Genomic DNA, 17,956 nt, shown 5'->3' on the forward strand with positions numbered 1-17,956 from the left:
CATAGATTAAAAGTCCCTTTTTATTTATTTTATTATTTTTTTTTTAAAGAGGCTTTTTAAAATTTGTTCTTGTAAGTACAAATATACTGATGTGTATCAACAATGGGGAATAATCATGACTTTTAATATCCACTTTTAATATCCATATTTGAAAAACAAAACTTTTTATTTTAAGATTCAAGATTAAGAACAGGAATGTTTTCATAAATCACTGAATTAGTCACTTGTAATAAACGAATCAGCAATTAAATATCATTTCTAAATATCATATCATTTCTTATTTATAAATAAACAATTCTCTTAAGTATACTCTTATTATATAAATAGGCCACCCCAAATAGCGCGAGATTACAGCTGAGCGGAGGAGCCAAGCATGTGCGATAACGAGAGCAGGGTTTCGCGCGCTGAGCCTAAGTTCCGGCAACGCGCGTAAGTGACGCGCATCCCAACCAATCAGCGAGCTGATTATAACTTCTTTCCGCCAATCAGGAGCGAGCCGTGCCCGCGGCAGGAGGGGAAACACGTTGTTGAACACTTTTATTGATTCGAGCCCCAGTTTCAGTGCGTTTCGCGGCAGAATTGAACTGTAACAAAAAGTGCAACATTTTCACACTTTTATCGCATTTATTGAATTAAAATCACGTCTTCTGTTTCCAAGAAGAAGATTACAGGTAAAGAGCTGCATTTAAAATCTCTTTCGGTTTATATTTAAATGTATTGTCTGTAAAACCATGCGCACGCGCCTTATTATACTGTATACATTCTAGTAAATTTGCATATTTATCTCGTGTATGTTAATATTTGTATAACCTGTAGCGTTTTAAAATGTTTATATCTTTGCCTGCTACATTAATTTATTTATCAGCCTCATGACCCGAAATGAAGTCTAAATATCCTTAATTGTGTGTTTAATTGGATTTTTTGCCATTAAATTACTCAAAATGTTCCATATTAATGTTTTGTATGCTGAAATAAGTAACCATAACAAACCAAAACAAGCCCATAAGAGACAGGAAAGTGTTTGTGAAGGTCTAACTCGAGTAATGCAGGATTTAACAATGGGGTACTGTTGTAAAAATCACTTTTATACCATTAAAATGATAAAGGTTTAATAATTTGACACAAATTTTGTTATTCTTAATTTAGATTTGACATTTAGGGGTCTGTTTTTGATACAAGACCACCCACATCATGGCCAACACACAACCTCTCATTTAAATGAACGCGATTTGCGCGATTTTTCCGTTTAAACGGGTTGATTTCTACAAATGAACATAAAATAACCAGACTCGTTTATGAAGTTTATCTCATCCCAACTTCCTGTTGTTTTTTTTAAGTCGACAAGATAAAGACTGATGTTATTCCACCCCCTGCAGTACCTTGAGTGACAGTTAGGGGCGTTTCCGTCTATTTCCGCCAATAAAAGGCGAGGTTTGGATGTCAACAAGGGTTTATTACTCTATCATACACGATTGCACACATAGGAATGGATAATTAAGTTTTCCCATCCATTTTAATTTGATTCTGGAAAGGTATCATGATAATATCATGTTTTTGGGGCAAGTAATATGGTAATACCATGTTTTTGTGGCATTTATCATGGTAATACCATGTTTTTTGGGGCATTTACCATGGTAATACTGTTTTTTTGGGCAAGTAATATGGTAATACCATGTTTTTTGGGGGCATATACCATGGTAATACCATGTTTTTTGGGGGCATATACCATGGTAATGCTGTTTTTTTTGGGCAAGTAATGGTAATACCGTGTTTTTTTTTGTTTGGGCATTCAGCATGGTAACACCATGTTTTTTTGGGCATGTACCATGGTAATACCATGTTTTACCATTGGCAGTCTTTGGCGTATCTTTGAAATACCATTGGTACTATGATATAATCATAGTCTGGGTTTTAAAAATGGTAATCGTAAATTGGAAAACTTATGAAAAATGTTGCTGAAATGGTGTGGGAATGCTTGTAAATCAAAGGATTTTATCATTCACTAGCATCACTTTACCAAGCTAACACCTGTTTTGTAAATGTAACAGGACTCTAATTAAAGCAAGGAAATGTAGATGGTTTCAAAGCAGCTTTATAGAGTATCAGTCTTAAAACCGCCGGAGGAGACGAACGAGGAAAAAGCTGGCCGTGTTGCTCACGTCACTGTGAAACGAACACCTTTTTCCTGCTCGTTTGCAGGTCCTGGCTTCGGGCCATTGTTTGAACTATAAAATAAAAGGTGGGGAACAATCTCACTTTCTGATGTCACTTGTTCCAGGTTTGCCGCCATGTGGATCCAGGTGCGCACTATGGATGGCAAGGAGACCCATCGGGTCGACTCCCTGTCCAAGCTCACCAAGGTGGACGAGCTCCGCGTGAAGATCACCGAACTCTTCAACGTCGAAGCCGAGAGGCAACGACTCTTCTACAGGGGCAAACAGGTGACCTGTGCCATTCGCAAGCTGTTTTACTTGCATAGTGTGAAGTCATTTTCAGTCAATAAATGTTTTTACAGAAATAGGATTGTTATTTAAGCCAAATTGTAAGGTTGAATTGATTTGGATGAGAAACTTTATGCGAAAAATGGGCGTGGCTTGGACTTATCTTTCAAATTGATTGGATAGTGAAAAATTTTCCATTATTTAATGTATTCGCAAGAACGAATGTGTAAAAAGTGGTCAAACCACTTTTTTTTTACGCAAATAAAACAAATTTTTGTTGATTGCTCGTGGAACAATTCTGGCGCAAATTGTCGTTCGTTGAGCAAATCAAATAAAAAAAATTGCCCGATTCTACAATAAACATCGTATCTTTTGGCTCATTCATTAAGTTTGTCTCTTTTTTTTATTTTTTTATTATTTTTTTTTTATATATAATATTTAAAATGACTAGATTAAAAATAGTCAAGACCAACTTTATGGTGGCTTGAGAAAGTTTAAGAAGTTTTTACGTTTGGAGGATTTCTTTAAGTTTAAAGCAGTTTTAAGTTGTTTTTTTTTTGTTGTTGTTTTTTGCTACACCAGGCTCTAAAATCATTTGTAACATCAAATTTGTGTATATCGTTAGTATTTTACACATTTACACAATGTCATAACATTGTTTTAATATTTAACATTCTTCAACGACACTTTTACAGGGGCGAACAGGTGACGTGTGCCATTCGCAAGCTGTTTTACTTGCATAATGTGTCATTTTCAGTCAATGTTTTTACAGAAATGGTATTGGTTATTTAGGCCAAATTGTAAGGTTCAATTGACTTTAAGGTGAAAAATGGGCGTGGCTTGGACTTACCTGTCAAATTGATTGGATAGTGAAAAATTTGCCGTTATTTAATATAAATTTGTTCTCAAGAACAAATGTGAAAAAATTGTCAAACAACTTTTTTACGCTAAACAAATTTCTATTGATTGCTCGTGAAACAATTCTGGTGCAAACTGTCACATTTGTTCAGCAAATCGAATTTAAAAAAAATTGCCTCGATTCTACAATAAACGTAGGGCTGACCGATATATCGCATGCGATTGTCACACGCATTTTGTCAGTAAAGCCGGTTCCCTGATTGCTGCTAACCGCCATCGCCTGCTTTCGAATGGAGCGGCATTTAATAGACAGAACTGTAGATCACTGATAAGCTATGCAATATCGCGTTCATTATCGAAGGCGATTCATCTGCGATATGAACGTGATATTGCAGCCCTATCGTATCTTTTGGTTCATTCACTAAGTTTCTCCCTTGTATGTTTAAATCATGATCTAAAAAATTTAATGAGTTTAATTTTATATTTTATCATACAACTAATTTTTTTTTTTAAATATTAAAAATGACTAGATTAACTCTATAAACTTTATGTTGGCTTCAGAGTTTAATAAGTTATTATTATTTTTATTTTTTACGATTGGAGGATTTTTAAGTTTTTTTTTTTTTGTTTTGTTTTTTTTTTACCCCAAGCTCTAAAATCATTTTTAAAATATTGAATTTGTGTATATTGTTCATATCTTACACATTTACACAATGTCATAAGGTTTTTTTAACATTTAATTTTATTTCGTCCACTACTTCTTTGGTCATGACAGATGGAGGACGGTCACACACTCTTTGACTATAACGTGGGTTTGAACGACATCGTTCAGCTTCTCGTACGGCAGGCGCTCCCGAAGGCGGCTCTACCGAAGGACAAAGAGGCCGAGCTGTCCGACTCGGACTCTGGCTGCGGATCAGCCCAGAGCGAGTCGGATAAGGGATCCACGCACGGCGAGAGTGACGGCCAGAGTGCCGCAACCTCAGGGCAGACCGACGCGCCGGACCTCATCGACCCGGGCTTTGGGTTTTACAAGGTGAGATGGGCGGGAAAATGAGCTTCTTATGAATCAAAGCCAATCTTTGAGTAAATTGTTGCACCCGATAAACAAATAAAATGTAAAATTGTCGATTCCACTGTGAACGTCTCGTTGGCCATTTTCTTTTTCACTCATGAAGTTTGTCTATTTGAATTATCCACAAACTTTAATGATTTCAACTGTATAATGAACAAAAAAATTTTTACAATTTTTTTTTTTTTTAATCTTCATGTTGTTGTACAATTTAAATATATTTGACATTTTTAGAAATTAGTGTAACATAAAAAGTCTATAAGTGTTTGTAAAACCACTTTATTCAAGTTGACATTCATTTAACAGAACAAATTTGCTTTATTTGCTCATGAAATTGTTCTTGCGCAAATTGTTGAATTCAATATGTAACTTGTATTAAAAATCATGTCATTTCCACTATAAACATTTCGTTGGCCATTTTATTTTTTTCGCTTATGAAGTTTCTTATATATTTGAATTATCTACAAACTTCAGTCATTTCAATTGAATAATGAACAATGTTAATGAATAACTTAATTTAAATCTTCAAGTTTAATGCTACAAGTATTTGTACAAGTTAAGATTTTAAGTGTTTTCGTCGCACGACTATTTTCTTTACTTTTTCTAATTCGTTACATTTATGTAATTGGCTGTAAAGTGTTCGTAAATCCATTCTTGGGTAAAAAATTTAATGATGATGTTTGTAAAACAACTTTTTACTCAAGTTGACACATTTTGTGAACAAGGAATTTGCTTTATTTGCTCATGAAACTATTCTTGCACAAATTGTCACATTCGTTGAGTAACTCAAATTATGTCAAAATCAAAAATCATGTCAATTCCACTATAAACATCTCGTTGGCCATTTTCTTTCTGTTTGCTGAAAGTGTCTTGTGTATTTAAATTTATTATCTAAAAATAATTATTTTAATTGCATAATGAACATAATTTTCATTTTATTAACTTGATTATTTTTTTATGTGGTTAAAATGTTTCATGTTTAAATTTATAAAAGATGTTTTTTGTTAGAGTAGTAAAATTGTCTAATTTGTCTAATAAAGTGTTCGAAAAGCTATTCTTTCGCAAGAACTAATGTGTGATGTTTGTAAAAAAAAAACACTTTTTACGTAAGTTGTAGCATTTGATTACCAGAACAAATATGCTTTAATTGCTCATGAAACTATTCTTGTGCAAATTGCTGTGTTCGAGCAAATCTTCTTCAAAACGTAACATTTGAACACTCTTTTCAGGTAAACGAGTTCGTAGATGCTCGAGACTTGAACATGGGCGCCTGGTTTGAGGCTCAGATCGTCAAAGTGACGAAAACGGAAAAGACTTCAGGGGAAGATGGAGGAACTGATGGGGAGGAGATCATTTACCATGTCAAATATGAGGAGTAAGTCTATTGTAGAGCAAAAACTCATTCACTACAGATATTACACTGACTCTGATCATGAATGTACTGCAAAATAATACATTTTATCTTGGTTGTGATTATGATTTGCAGTCTAAATTAAATGAGATCAATTAAAATCAACAAAATAATGGCAAGAAACTGTTATATTGAGTTCTGGTGAGCTGCACAGTAGTCAGATTCATGAACGAATGACTCTTATGTGCCAATTCTTTTAATGAATAGTTCAATAATATGAGTTTTAATTTTTGAAATGCTGCCCTTTGTGATTTACAACATCAGCGTTGAGTTATTTTATTTTTATATTTTGTTTTCATTTTAAGTTTTAGAAATGTTCTGAATGTTTTTGACAGTTTTATCTGTATTCTTTCTTTGTCTATATATTTTATATATTTGTCATGAACTGTTCAAAAGAAACTGTAAGGGGAGTAAATGTTTGACTTTTTCCAAACAGGAAGAAATTATCTTCAGTTTTCCCTCCAATTCATGCACCTGTTAACATGAAGTTTCAGTCTTTCCTTTCATCTGTGTCTTAAACTGTTCATCAAAGGCCATCTGTTTAAACCTCCCGCGCCAACTGAATGTTAATCGCGCGCGCATGTGCTCTGTGCAGTTACCCCGAGAACGGCGTGGTGCAGCTGCGCGGGAAAGATGTCCGTCCACGAGCGCGCACAGTCTACCAGTGGCACCAGCTGGAGGAGGGCATGATTGTGATGGTCAACTACAACCCGGACGAGCCCAAAGAGCGCGGCTACTGGTACGATGCCCAGATCCAGAGGAAGAGGGAGACGCGCACCCAGCGCGAGGTTTACGGCAAGATCCTGCTCGGGTAGGGTCAAGTTTTAGCCTTTAACATCAACTTTGCTTGGTCAAATGGTCAGTTTGTACGTTTCGAATTTGTGTAAATCAAAGTTTTCATAAACACAAGAACGAATGTGTAAAATTTGTTAAACCACTTTTTACTTAAAACAAACTTGCGTTGACTGCTCATGAAACAATTCTTGCACAAATTGTCACATTCATTGAGCAAATCAAATTATACAATTAATGTTTTTTTTTTTTTTTTTTGTAAGTTGTTTTTGTAAAAATTATTTGTTTTTGTTACACTAGGCCCTGAAATTGTTTAAGGCAAAACATTTGTTTTCCGCTATAAGAGTGTTTTTCTTTCTGTTGGTTTGTTCAAATTTATTTTATATTTAAATTATCAGCTACAAACTTAATGATTTTAATTGTATAATGAACAGATTTCATTATATTTAAAATTCCTAAGTTTATTATGCAATTTAGTTTATATATAATATTTAAATATGAAAAATATTTTTAAACATTTCTTGCTCCAGGCTGTAAAATCATTCATAATTTAATGTTACACAAATACCGCCATTTGTGTTTTACAGTGAAAACATCTCTTATTTTTGTTGGTTCACTCAGTTCCTCTTAAGTTTGTAAATTGAAATTTAAGCATTTTAAGTGTGTAGTAAAGATCATTGTTTATTTTATAAACAAAACTGTATGATAAAAATTATTTAAAACAATTATACAGATTTGTAAGTTGAATGTGTAAATTGCTTGTAAAATGTTCATAAAATCGTTGTTGCACAAGAATGAATTTGTAAAATGTTTGTAAAACCACTTTTTACACATTGTTGCATTCAGTAAGTAAAAGCATGTAAGCAAATAAAATCATTTGTAAATTTTTGTTGATGGTCAAATCAAATTTTAAAAGTGTACATTTCACTAGAAATTTCTCATTGGCTGTTTGATCACAAAGCTTGTCCGAAATTTCTACAGGGACGCTGGTGATTCTCTGAACGACTGTCGCATCATGTTCGTGACTGAGATCTACAAGATTGAAGAGCCGGGAAGTTCAGATGGTCCAGGAGCCTCTTCTGACAGCCCTCTCAAAAGTGAGTCTGACTTTAGTACCGAACATACGCTTTGATTTTTACCATATTCATACAATCCGGACTCTATATGTTCGGTGCAAATGTTAAGGTGCCTCGTTTCTGTCAAATCAGGGTCAAATGGACCAGAGTGCAAGGTCTGCAAAGACGACCCGAAGAAGAACTGCCGCGTGTGCAACTGTCACGTGTGCGGTGTGAAGCAGGACCCCGATAAACAGCTGCTGTGTGACGAATGCGACATGGCGTTTCACACCTACTGTCTGAACCCGCCGCTCACCACCATTCCCGAAGACGAGGACTGGTAAATGAGTTTCCATCACTTACTCTTCATCTCATACTTTCATCCAAAGGAAAAATAAATAGACTTTTAAAGGATTTGAACCAGTTTGTTAGCTTAAAGTGTTAGCTTTGTGCTCACAAAGTTTCTCTTGCATTAAAGTTCGTTAACGATAATGAACGTTTGATTACACAATTACAATATTTTAGTTCATTCTCTTCATTCTGATCATGATCTACAAACTTAATGAGTTTAATCTTATACTTTGTTACAGTAGCCTTCAAAATCGGTTGTAAAATGTAAATTGTGTAAATCGTTCGTAAACGCAAAAATTGCGTTTTCCGCTATAAACGTCTGGTTGGCCATTTTCTTTCTGTTGGTTTATGTAGTTTTTTTTACATTTAAATGATCTAAAAACAACATAATGATTAATTGTATAATGAACAAAGTTTATTATAATTAGCTTCATTATTTATTTATCATGCAATTGTTTATATGATTATTAAAGATTTAAAACGATTACATAGTTTTGTTACTCTGCTTTAAAATCATTTGTAAATTGTTGAATTTGTGTAAATTGCTCAAAGTTTTCCTAAGCATTCTTGTGCAAAAACAAATGTGTAAAACGTCTGTAAAGCCACTTTTTATGAAAAACTGCATTTAGTTAGCAAAACAAATTTGTGTAAATTGCTTGTAAAACCTTTGCGCAAATTGTCTACGAGCAAATGAAAAATGAATATTTTGTTTGTATAATATTTAAATATCTTGCTCTTAATGTTCATAAATCATTTGTTAAATTGTTAAATTTGCCTAAAACGCTCGTAAAATGTTCATAAAAGCATTCTTGCGCAAGAATGTGAAATGTTTGTAAAATAATTTTTATGAAAAGTGTCGCCTTCAGTTAGCAAAATATTCACGTTAATTGATCGTGAAGCCATTGCACAAATTGTCAGCAAATCAAATAAAAAAAATGGTCGATTCCATTATAAATTATAAATTTTTCCATGCAGGTATTGTCCGGAATGCCGTAACGATGCCAGTGAGGTGGTTCTGGCTGGAGAGAAGCTGAAGGAAAGCAAGAAAAAGGCCAAGATGGCGTCTGCGAGCTCTTCCAGTCAGAGGGACTGGGGGAAGGTGTGTTAAAGCTCAAGTTCGCAAAGAGACATCAGATTCGTTAAGATGAAGTGTTTATGAGCCTGGTGTCTTGTTTTGTAGGGTATGGCTTGTGTCGGCCGCACCAAACAGTGCACCATCGTTCCCTCCAACCATTACGGGCCCGTTCCTGGAGTTCCCGTGGGAACACTGTGGAAGTTCAGAGTGCAGGTGGGCATCTCTGATACGCTCGAGTTTGTTTTATTGATTTAATTTTTTAAATGATTTTGATTTTAATTTTTCAAAAATTTAATTCAAATTATAGTTTCCATCATTAAAGCTTTTTTTTTTTTTCTTTATCTAAACCATTTATATCTACAAAACTAATCAAATTGTATAATTAATTATTAGAAAAGTTTTGTTACTCTAAGCTAATTATCGATCATAAGTTTGTTATGGAGTACCACAAGGCTCGGTACGAGGACCGTTGATTTTCACCCTAAATATGCCACCCTTGGGAGATATCATTAGGAAACGTGATGTTAGTTTTCACTGTTACACTGATGATACTCTGCTCCACTCCCTGGCAGATGAATGCATGGTGGATATTAACATGATTTTGTGATGTTTGTATTGGTCAGGTGAGCGAATCGGGCGTCCACAGGCCTCACGTTGCAGGGATTCACGGCAGAAGTAACGACGGCGCTTATTCTCTGGTGCTCGCCGGAGGCTATGAAGATGATGTGGTATGTGTGCGAACACTCTCCCCAAACCATCCTTTAGGAAGTCCTTCCCTTTGTTTACCTGTGTGTTGTGTTTTTTTAATTCTAGGATGATGGTAATGAGTTCACCTACACTGGCTCCGGGGGTCGCGACCTGTCTGGGAACAAGAGAACGGCCGAGCAGTCCTGCGATCAGAAGCTCACCAACATGAACAGGTCAGAAACGTAGTCCTGCATGTTCAAGACAACGAACTTAATTATGAAAATGAGTATTCAGACAGACGTCACGTAGGAACTTCATGTTCGGCTTTCATATTAATATCTTTTGCAACCATGTGGCCTGGATTGCATCAGCAGAAAAGTTAATATTGTGTTTATGGGATTGTTATTGTAGGGCACTTGCTCTGAACTGTAACGCAGCGGTGAATGAGAAGGAAGGCGCGGAGGCCAAAGACTGGAAGGCTGGGAAACCTGTGAGAGTCGTGCGCAGCTCCAAAGGACGCAAACACAGCAAATACTGTCCTGAAGACGGCAACCGATACGACGGCATTTACAAGGTGAGCCACTCATGAGTGTTCATCAATAGGCTTGTATTTATCTATTGTATTTATTCATTCTTTTATATTTATTCAATCATTCATTCATTCATTCAATCAATCATTCAATCACTTTTATTTTTATTCAATCATTTATTTATTCAATCATTCATTAATATTTATTCATTCATTCACAGGCCTGCATTCATTTATATTTATTAAATCATTAATTCAATCACTTATATATATATATATATATATATATATATATATATATATATATATATATATATATATATATATATATATATATATATATATATAATTATATTTTCATTCATTCAATTGTTTATTTATTCAATCATTTATTTATTAATTCAATTATACATTCATATTTATTCATTTATATTTATTCAATTGTCACTTATATACATTAATTTGCCTGTATTTTAATTTATTCATTCATTCACAAGTCACTTTTTTATTTATATTTTTTCAAATATACATTCATTCATTCATTCATACTTTTATTCAATCATTCATATGTTTATACATTTTTTTTCATTCATATTAATTCATTTGTTTATTAAATCAATCATATTTATTCATTTATATTTATTCAATTATTACCAGGCCCTGCACATGTTAATTATATTTATTAATTTGCCTGTATTTTAATTTGTGTTTTATTATCTATTTTTTCTAAATATTTATTCATCCATTATAGTCATTTTTTTCATTCATTCATTACCATGTCTGTATTTATTTTCATTTATTTATTCAGTTGTTTTATTCATTTATTTGTAATTTCATTCACAGGTTGCCTTCATTCATATTTAATCATTCTTTCAATCATGCATTTATATATTTTTTTTTTCAACCATTCATTCGTTTTTAGATTCATTCAATCATTTAATTTAAATTTATTCAATCATTCATTCACATTTATATATAATTCAAATTTATATATCATTCATATTTATTTATTCATTCATATTTATTAATTGATATTAAATTATTACTAACCTGTATAATTTATTTATATTCATTCGCCTGTATTTTAATTTATTCCTTCACAACTCTTTATGTATTTACTATTATTTTTGAAGATTTTATCCATTGATTCATTCCCATGCCTGTGTTTTATCTATTATTAATTTATTCCATTCTATCATTACCAAGCCTGTATTTATTTATTCATTGATTTATTTATTCACTTATTTTTATTTATTCATTCATATTTAATCAGGTGGTGAAATACTGGCCGGAGAAGGGCAAGTCCGGTTTCCTCGTTTGGAGATACTTGCTTAAACGAAATGATGACGAACCAGCGCCGTGGACCCGTGACGGAAAAGAGCGCGTTAAGAAACTGGGGCTCACCATGCAGGTAACATCACGCTTCACCCCAAATCCACAAGCCTTTTGGTATTTCTCGGTGAGATTCACCTATTAACCCTGGCTCTCTCGTGCTGCAGTATCCTGAGGGTTATCTGGAAGCCGTGGCTGCGAAAGAAAAGGAGAAAGAGAACAAAAACGAAGACGACGTTGAAGAAACGCCCACAAAGGGCAAGAGGAAGAGGAAATCCCAGACCGGTAGGTGTAAAAATGTCCCGTTGTGACATTGACCATACCTAAAGATCTTTGTTTGCGTCCCTAACATCATTTTCCCAATCGTAGTGGACGAGAAGAGTTCTCCGGCCAAAGGCACGCCCAAAAAGATGAAAGTGGAGGCGTACAAACTGAGCAAAGAGCAGAAGAACTTGATCAAAGACGATGAGCTGAACAAGAAGCTGTGGGACGAAGCCATGCAGTCTCTCAGCCTCGGACCTGTACGTACAGGCCAACGTCTTCATTATTTATTTGGCGACATATAACTTATAATTTAAGATACTAGGGGGGATTATTGTCTGATTAATGTCTTCATATCACACTGTAGCGCTTCCTGAACAAAGTGGAGGAAGTTTTCCTGTGCATCTGCTGCCAAGAAGTCGTCTATCAGCCCATCACCACAGAATGCCAACACAACGTCTGCAGGGTGAGAAACGAAAACCACAGACACGCGTGTTATATCACAGCAGACTTCAGAGTGGACAACATGAAGTCACTGAATATCATTTGAATACATGTGATGGGCCTGATAATTCAGACATTTATTTACTTAAATTATTCTTTTAATTTTATTTATTTTAGTTAATTATTATAAATAGTTTTATTTTCATTAAATAAAACTATTTAAATTTAAATTTTCTTGTTTATTTATTTATTAATATTGATGTCACTGAATATCATTTGAATACATGTGATGGGCCTGATAATTCAGACATTTATTTACTTCTTTTATTTTTAGTTTATTTAATTATAAATTGTATGCGTTTTATTTTCATTTTTGTATATTTATTTATTAATTTTAATGACTTTAATGCTTTAGTCCCTTCCAGGCCTGGAAAAGTCATTATTAAAATTAATAATATTTAATTGAGTTCATGGAAAACCTGAAAATTTGCTGTAGAGTTGTATTTTTAAGTTGTTATGAGTGTGTTTGTTTGTGAGTGCGATGCCAGTGACATTTTTAAAAATTGTCAAAAGTTAGCTTCATAAAGGGCTTTTGCTCTGAACAGTTATAGGAACTCAGTTACAGGAACTAGCCACTAGGATAGTTCCCCAGGAAGTAATTTCTCCCCTGGGCCATGTTCCTGGTTGTACTCACACCAGGAATAGGAACTGTGAAACGTTCGACAGTGGCGTCTTTAAGCGCGCCATTTACAAACGCTAAAAACTGGTGGATGGAGGATCCCGTGATCACAGCTGCGTTTGTTGTGTGTCATGGGTTTCGGAGATGGAATGTAGACACATAATTTACAGGACTGAAAGAGCAAAAAGTGGGGCTAAGAGACAATCTCCTGTGACAACTTTCAGTATTACATATCATCGAGGCTGAGAAAAGAACACAACCTGCAGACAACAGACAAATGCCATTATCGCTGTTTTCCATGTTCGTGAAGTGAATGTTTACACAGCTTTTTAAAAATGCCAGGTGTCTGTGTTTGACATGCGTTTGACCAATCATCATACACTCACGTCACTGATTGTTCCTATAGTGCTGGTTTAGGCATTACTCTGCAGTATAAAGTAATTTAGTCCAAAAGCAGTTCCTAGAACTAAAACCGTTCCTAGTTCCTGCAGTGCGAACACGGCAAAATCCGGGTACTTGAGTTCAGCCAATAGTTCTATGAACTATGAAAAGGTTCCTCTGGTGCAAAAGCCCCTTATACTTCTATCATAGCCTTGATTTTGTTGGCAGCTAATTAAATTTGCTGTCTGTTTTTATGGCAGCATGTGAAACTCAAATCCGATGTCAGGGATTCCGTTCTGACGGTTCACGGATCTTCGAATTAAGACTAACACGATTTTCTTCTCTTTATTAGGAGTGCCTTCAGCGATCTTTTAAAGCCGAGGTCTACACCTGTCCGGCTTGCCGACACGATCTGGGCAAAAACTACCAAATGACGGTGAACAAACCTCTCCAAGCCATCCTCACCCAGCTCTTCCCAGGATACAGCAGCGGCCGGTGTTGACGCGGCGCGACAATTCCACTAACGAAATGGATTTCGTTTTTTATTATATTTAACAAATGCATCAGGTTGTAGGATTGATCGAAACGCCTCCGCCTACTTGATTTGGCCCTGTTTTGTGACCTGCCTCTATCTAGCCACTCAACCTCTGTCCGTTGTAGTAATTTCTTCTGAATCGCAAGCTTCATATTTACAAATAAAGGTGATTCTAGCGATCTAGTTGTGTTTTAGCTATAGGCACTTCTTGTCCCCTACACCAGCACAATGAACCATAGCTATGCACAATTATGATGTTCGTTAATTTTTTTTTGCTGTAATTTGTCATTGCAGTGATTTGTACGAAAGCACTGGCTGTAGAATCCCGTTAAAATGAGCCCGTCAAGATCATTTGACGTTTTTACTGTACCATCGTTAGCGTTGAATACATTTAAATGAACTAGCTATGCATTATTACGACGTTTGCAATGCTAATCTCTTAACTTTTTGTCAGTGGTATTTCGTCATTTGTAATGTTAACAAGCCTTCGTACGAATGCTATGAAGATTGACAATTTGAAGTTGCCGTAGCTTTACTTGCGCACAAATACGATGTTCATTAATCAATTTTTCACTAGTAACGAAGATTTGTACAAAAAGCACTGGCTGTAGAATCCCGTTAAAACGATCCCTTCAAGATCAGTGCGTTTGATGTTTTTACTGTACCATCATTAGCGCTAAATAAATTCAAATGAACTACCTGTTCATTATTGCGACGTTTGCGATGCTAATCTCCTAACAACTTTTTTGACAGCGGTATTTCGTCATTTGTGACGTTAAGCCTTCGTATGAATGCTATTAAGTTGCCATAGCTATACTAGCCCCCAAAAACAAATACTATGTTCGTTAATCATTTTTCGCAAGTAGTAACGATGATTCGTTTGAAAACATCCTGTTTTAACAACTCTTTGTGCAAATGCTATTAAGATCCGCAAGTTTTTTTTTTTTTTTTGCCTGCAGTATTTCGTCATTTGTGACGTTAACAAGCCTTCGTACGAATGCTATTTCGACATTGCCGAAGCTTTACTAGCACACAAAAACAAATGTTCGTTAATCATTTCGCAAGCAGTAGCGATCATTTGTACGAAAACGCTGGCTCTAGAATCCTGTTAAAACGACGACATCAAGATCAGTGCGTTTGATGTTTTTACTGTACCATTGTTACCGCTAAATACATTTAAGTGAACTAGCTATGCATTTTTGCAATGTTTGCGATGCTAATCTCCAAACGTTTTTTTTTTTTTTTTTTTTTGCCTGCAGTATTTCGTCATTTGTGATGTTAACAAGCCTTTGAACGAATGCTATTAAGATCGATTATTCGTTGCCATAGCTTTATTAGCGAACAAATACGCTGTTCGTTAATCATTTTTCGCAAGTAGTAACGATTCGTTCGAAAAACGCTGGCTCTAAAACCATCCTATGTTATCAACCCTTTGTACGAATGCTATTAAGATCCGTAAGGTTAAGTTGCTGTAGGTTTATTAGCGCACAAACTTTTTCGTTTCGGCTTTATTACGTATTTTTATTCTCATCGTACTGCCATTTATTGGTAACTAACTAAATTTAATCTAAAAATTTGATTCCTTTTAACCTAATAGTAATTTACATAAAATCTCTATGTTTGTTGAACTTTTTCTCCTCCATTTTGGTAAGCGACTAAATTTTATAAGCTCTGAAATTAATAGATATCCCTCTTTTTTTTCTTTTCATTTATTTGCTTCGCTGTTTAACTGCTGTATGTGCTTTAGGAACGGAGTGTCATTTTTCCACTAACTTCTGCCGTTATGCAAACAGTGGTCATGCGCGTAAAACCGATCCGGTTTTAAGCGCTTCTGGTCTTCCTTGACTTTTCGAAGGTTTTCGAGGTTAATCCTTGAACTGTTTTCCGCACAAACCCTGACAGTTTCTCATTCAGGAAGTATTTAAGTGTATCGTCTTTTTCGCCATTGACGTTCTTTGCTTGTTATGAGTTATTATAGTATTTGCTAAATAAATGCCTGAGGCTGCAGATAATTTTGTTTTGTTTTTCCTTAGTTATACCTCAACTATTTCTAATATTTGCATAGACTGGAGCTGTATATTCTGAAATTTGAAATTGTATATTTTTAGCACTTGTATTTAGCCATTTTATGTAGTGGTTGGTGCATAGCTATTTTTGTGCACTGGGATGAGTGCTATATTTTTCAATAAACTGTATTGAACTTTTATATAAACCCCACGGTGTGTGTGAACTCTTCTTTTCCTAATAAAATGCTCTGTTGTGTGTTTACAAACATTTATGAGTGACTCAAATGCTTTTATAGTCATTAACTTGATGTTTTCCCAGAAAATATGACATTCAACACTTCCTTAAAGGGTAAAAGGTGAGGCTCTGGAATAAAACTGCATTAATATTTATTTTCTCTTCATAAAAACCTATTTGAATAGTTGATTTTATGTAAATGATTCATTCTATGAAACGGGTGCCATTTACACTTTGCATTTTTCAATTTTCATTAAGATAAAACTTTTTTTTAAACAAACGTACAACTTGAAAGATGTTAATCCTCCAAAAAACATATATTTCCACCTCAGGCACACAATCTTTATTAATGGTATCATTTTTATTCGGTCAAGGCAGCCATTCTTGTACCACCCGTCATGGACAATGTGTATGTCACTGGAGTAGTAAAACAAGATTTTTAAAATCTAATGTTTTCCTAATAGTAAAATGTCCCTTTTTTGGAAACCATCAATAGAAAGTCTTTTTTTTTTTTTTTTTTTAGATTTTTAATTTTGAAATGTGAATTTGACATTTCAATAGCCTCATTGTTTGTACTGAAAAAATGAATTCACTTAAATACAAATGAAGTTACATTTATCTGATCAGTCCACACAACAAGAACATCATTCAACATTAATTTATGTAATATTTCATTTTCTTTCCATAAACCTTTAACAAAATGACCCTGTGACGGGGTGGTAAATTTCATCCCAAAATATCTCAATCTCCTATGTGGTCAAGTTTCTCACACGGACATGCACAAATCATAAAATATTTACAAAAAAAAAAAAAAAAAAGGTTTATTGTGAATAAATATATCTTGTGTAAACAGGGACACACATATAATCCTGAAAATAGTATATGAAAAAAATATATAACTTATTTGGTGATATTTTAGATGCAAATGTCATGTTGGTTAACACTGTTGTGAAATTAGCTATGCAATAATGAAAAATGATTAAATATAATATGCTAATCTTCAAAAAAAGCATTTTATCATATATCATGTTAAAAAGAACACTTGAATTAATAACCTTGATCTTTGGAGAAACATTTTTTTTTTTTGTGCCTTATGCATCTGATCAAACGTTGCGGACCCAAATGGCACCTGTTTTGTAGAATGACTCAAATATCCAAGTTAAAGGATTAGTTCACTTTCAAATTAAAATTTCCTGATAATTTACTCACCTCCATGTCATCCAAGATGTTCATGTCTTTCTTTCTTCAGTGGAAAAGAAATGAAGGTTTTTGATGAAAACATTCCAGGATTATTCTCCTTATAGTGGACTTCAAAAGGTTGAAGGTCAAAATTACAGTTTCATTGCAGCTTCAAAGCGTTCTACACGATCCTACACGATCTAGAAAAACCATCACTCATTTTCAAAAAAAAAAAAAAAAGTAAACATTTTAACATTTAAATGCTCATCTTGAACTAGCTCTCTTCTCTATTATGCTGCGTTCACACCGAATGCGTCTGGGGCATCTGATTTACATGTTAAGTCAATGTAAACACGCATCTAGACGTCCTGCAGCGTGAATCAAGCGTCGCGCGCAGCGCGTTGACATGCGAATGGCACGGCGTGAATTAAGCGTTCACGCGTCTGACGCCCTAGATGCCAGAACTTTGTCGAAAATGAGCACCGCGTTAACCAATCAGGAGCTTGCTCTAGTAGTGACGTGACGTAGCGAGCTGAGGCAGAACTCCGAAACAACAATGGAGGACAAAATCACAGTCGCTGTACATCTTCATACTTTTATAGAAACAGCAAAAAAAAGGATCTTGCTTGAAAG

At 34.6% G+C, this 17,956-nt stretch overlaps 1 protein-coding gene across 2 annotated transcripts; it reads left to right on the forward strand.

Moving 5' to 3' along the window:
• Positions 1 to 529: 529 nt before the first annotated feature.
• uhrf1 (ubiquitin-like with PHD and ring finger domains 1) lies at positions 530 to 16,126 on the forward strand. 2 transcript variants are annotated; one of them, XM_067398860.1, is made up of 17 exons: positions 530 to 671; positions 2,279 to 2,441; positions 4,075 to 4,335; positions 5,601 to 5,746; positions 6,378 to 6,593; positions 7,556 to 7,671; positions 7,783 to 7,969; positions 8,956 to 9,079; positions 9,161 to 9,268; positions 9,679 to 9,783; positions 9,869 to 9,975; positions 10,154 to 10,316; positions 11,545 to 11,682; positions 11,771 to 11,888; positions 11,973 to 12,124; positions 12,232 to 12,330; positions 13,721 to 16,126. In XM_067398860.1, exons 2-17 carry the CDS (start codon positions 2,289 to 2,291, stop codon positions 13,868 to 13,870), a joined length of 2,343 nt encoding a protein of 780 aa, XP_067254961.1. In that variant the 5' UTR covers positions 530 to 671; positions 2,279 to 2,288; the 3' UTR covers positions 13,871 to 16,126. The 2 variants fall into 2 exon arrangements, with proteins under 2 accessions (XP_067254961.1, XP_067254962.1); XM_067398861.1 differs by lacking the exon at positions 530 to 671 and adding an exon at positions 1,421 to 1,532.
• The last annotated feature ends 1,830 nt before the right edge of the window (positions 16,127 to 17,956 follow it).

This window comes from Chanodichthys erythropterus, chromosome 10, assembly GCF_024489055.1.
Source record: "Chanodichthys erythropterus isolate Z2021 chromosome 10, ASM2448905v1, whole genome shotgun sequence".
Classification (NCBI taxonomy): domain Eukaryota; kingdom Metazoa; phylum Chordata; class Actinopteri; order Cypriniformes; family Xenocyprididae; genus Chanodichthys; species Chanodichthys erythropterus.

Bases quoted from the DNA above. Each gene is read 5' to 3' on its own strand.
- uhrf1 (XM_067398860.1), top strand. From the start codon at position 2,289: ATGTGGATCCAGGTGCGCACTATGGATGGCAAGGAGACCCATCGGGTC. The intron at 6,594-7,555 runs GTAGGGTCAAGT...AAATTTCTACAG, and splicing joins TACGGCAAGATCCTGCTCGG to GGACGCTGGTGATTCTCTGA. The intron at 9,976-10,153 runs GTCAGAAACGTA...TTGTTATTGTAG, and splicing joins AAGCTCACCAACATGAACAG to GGCACTTGCTCTGAACTGTA.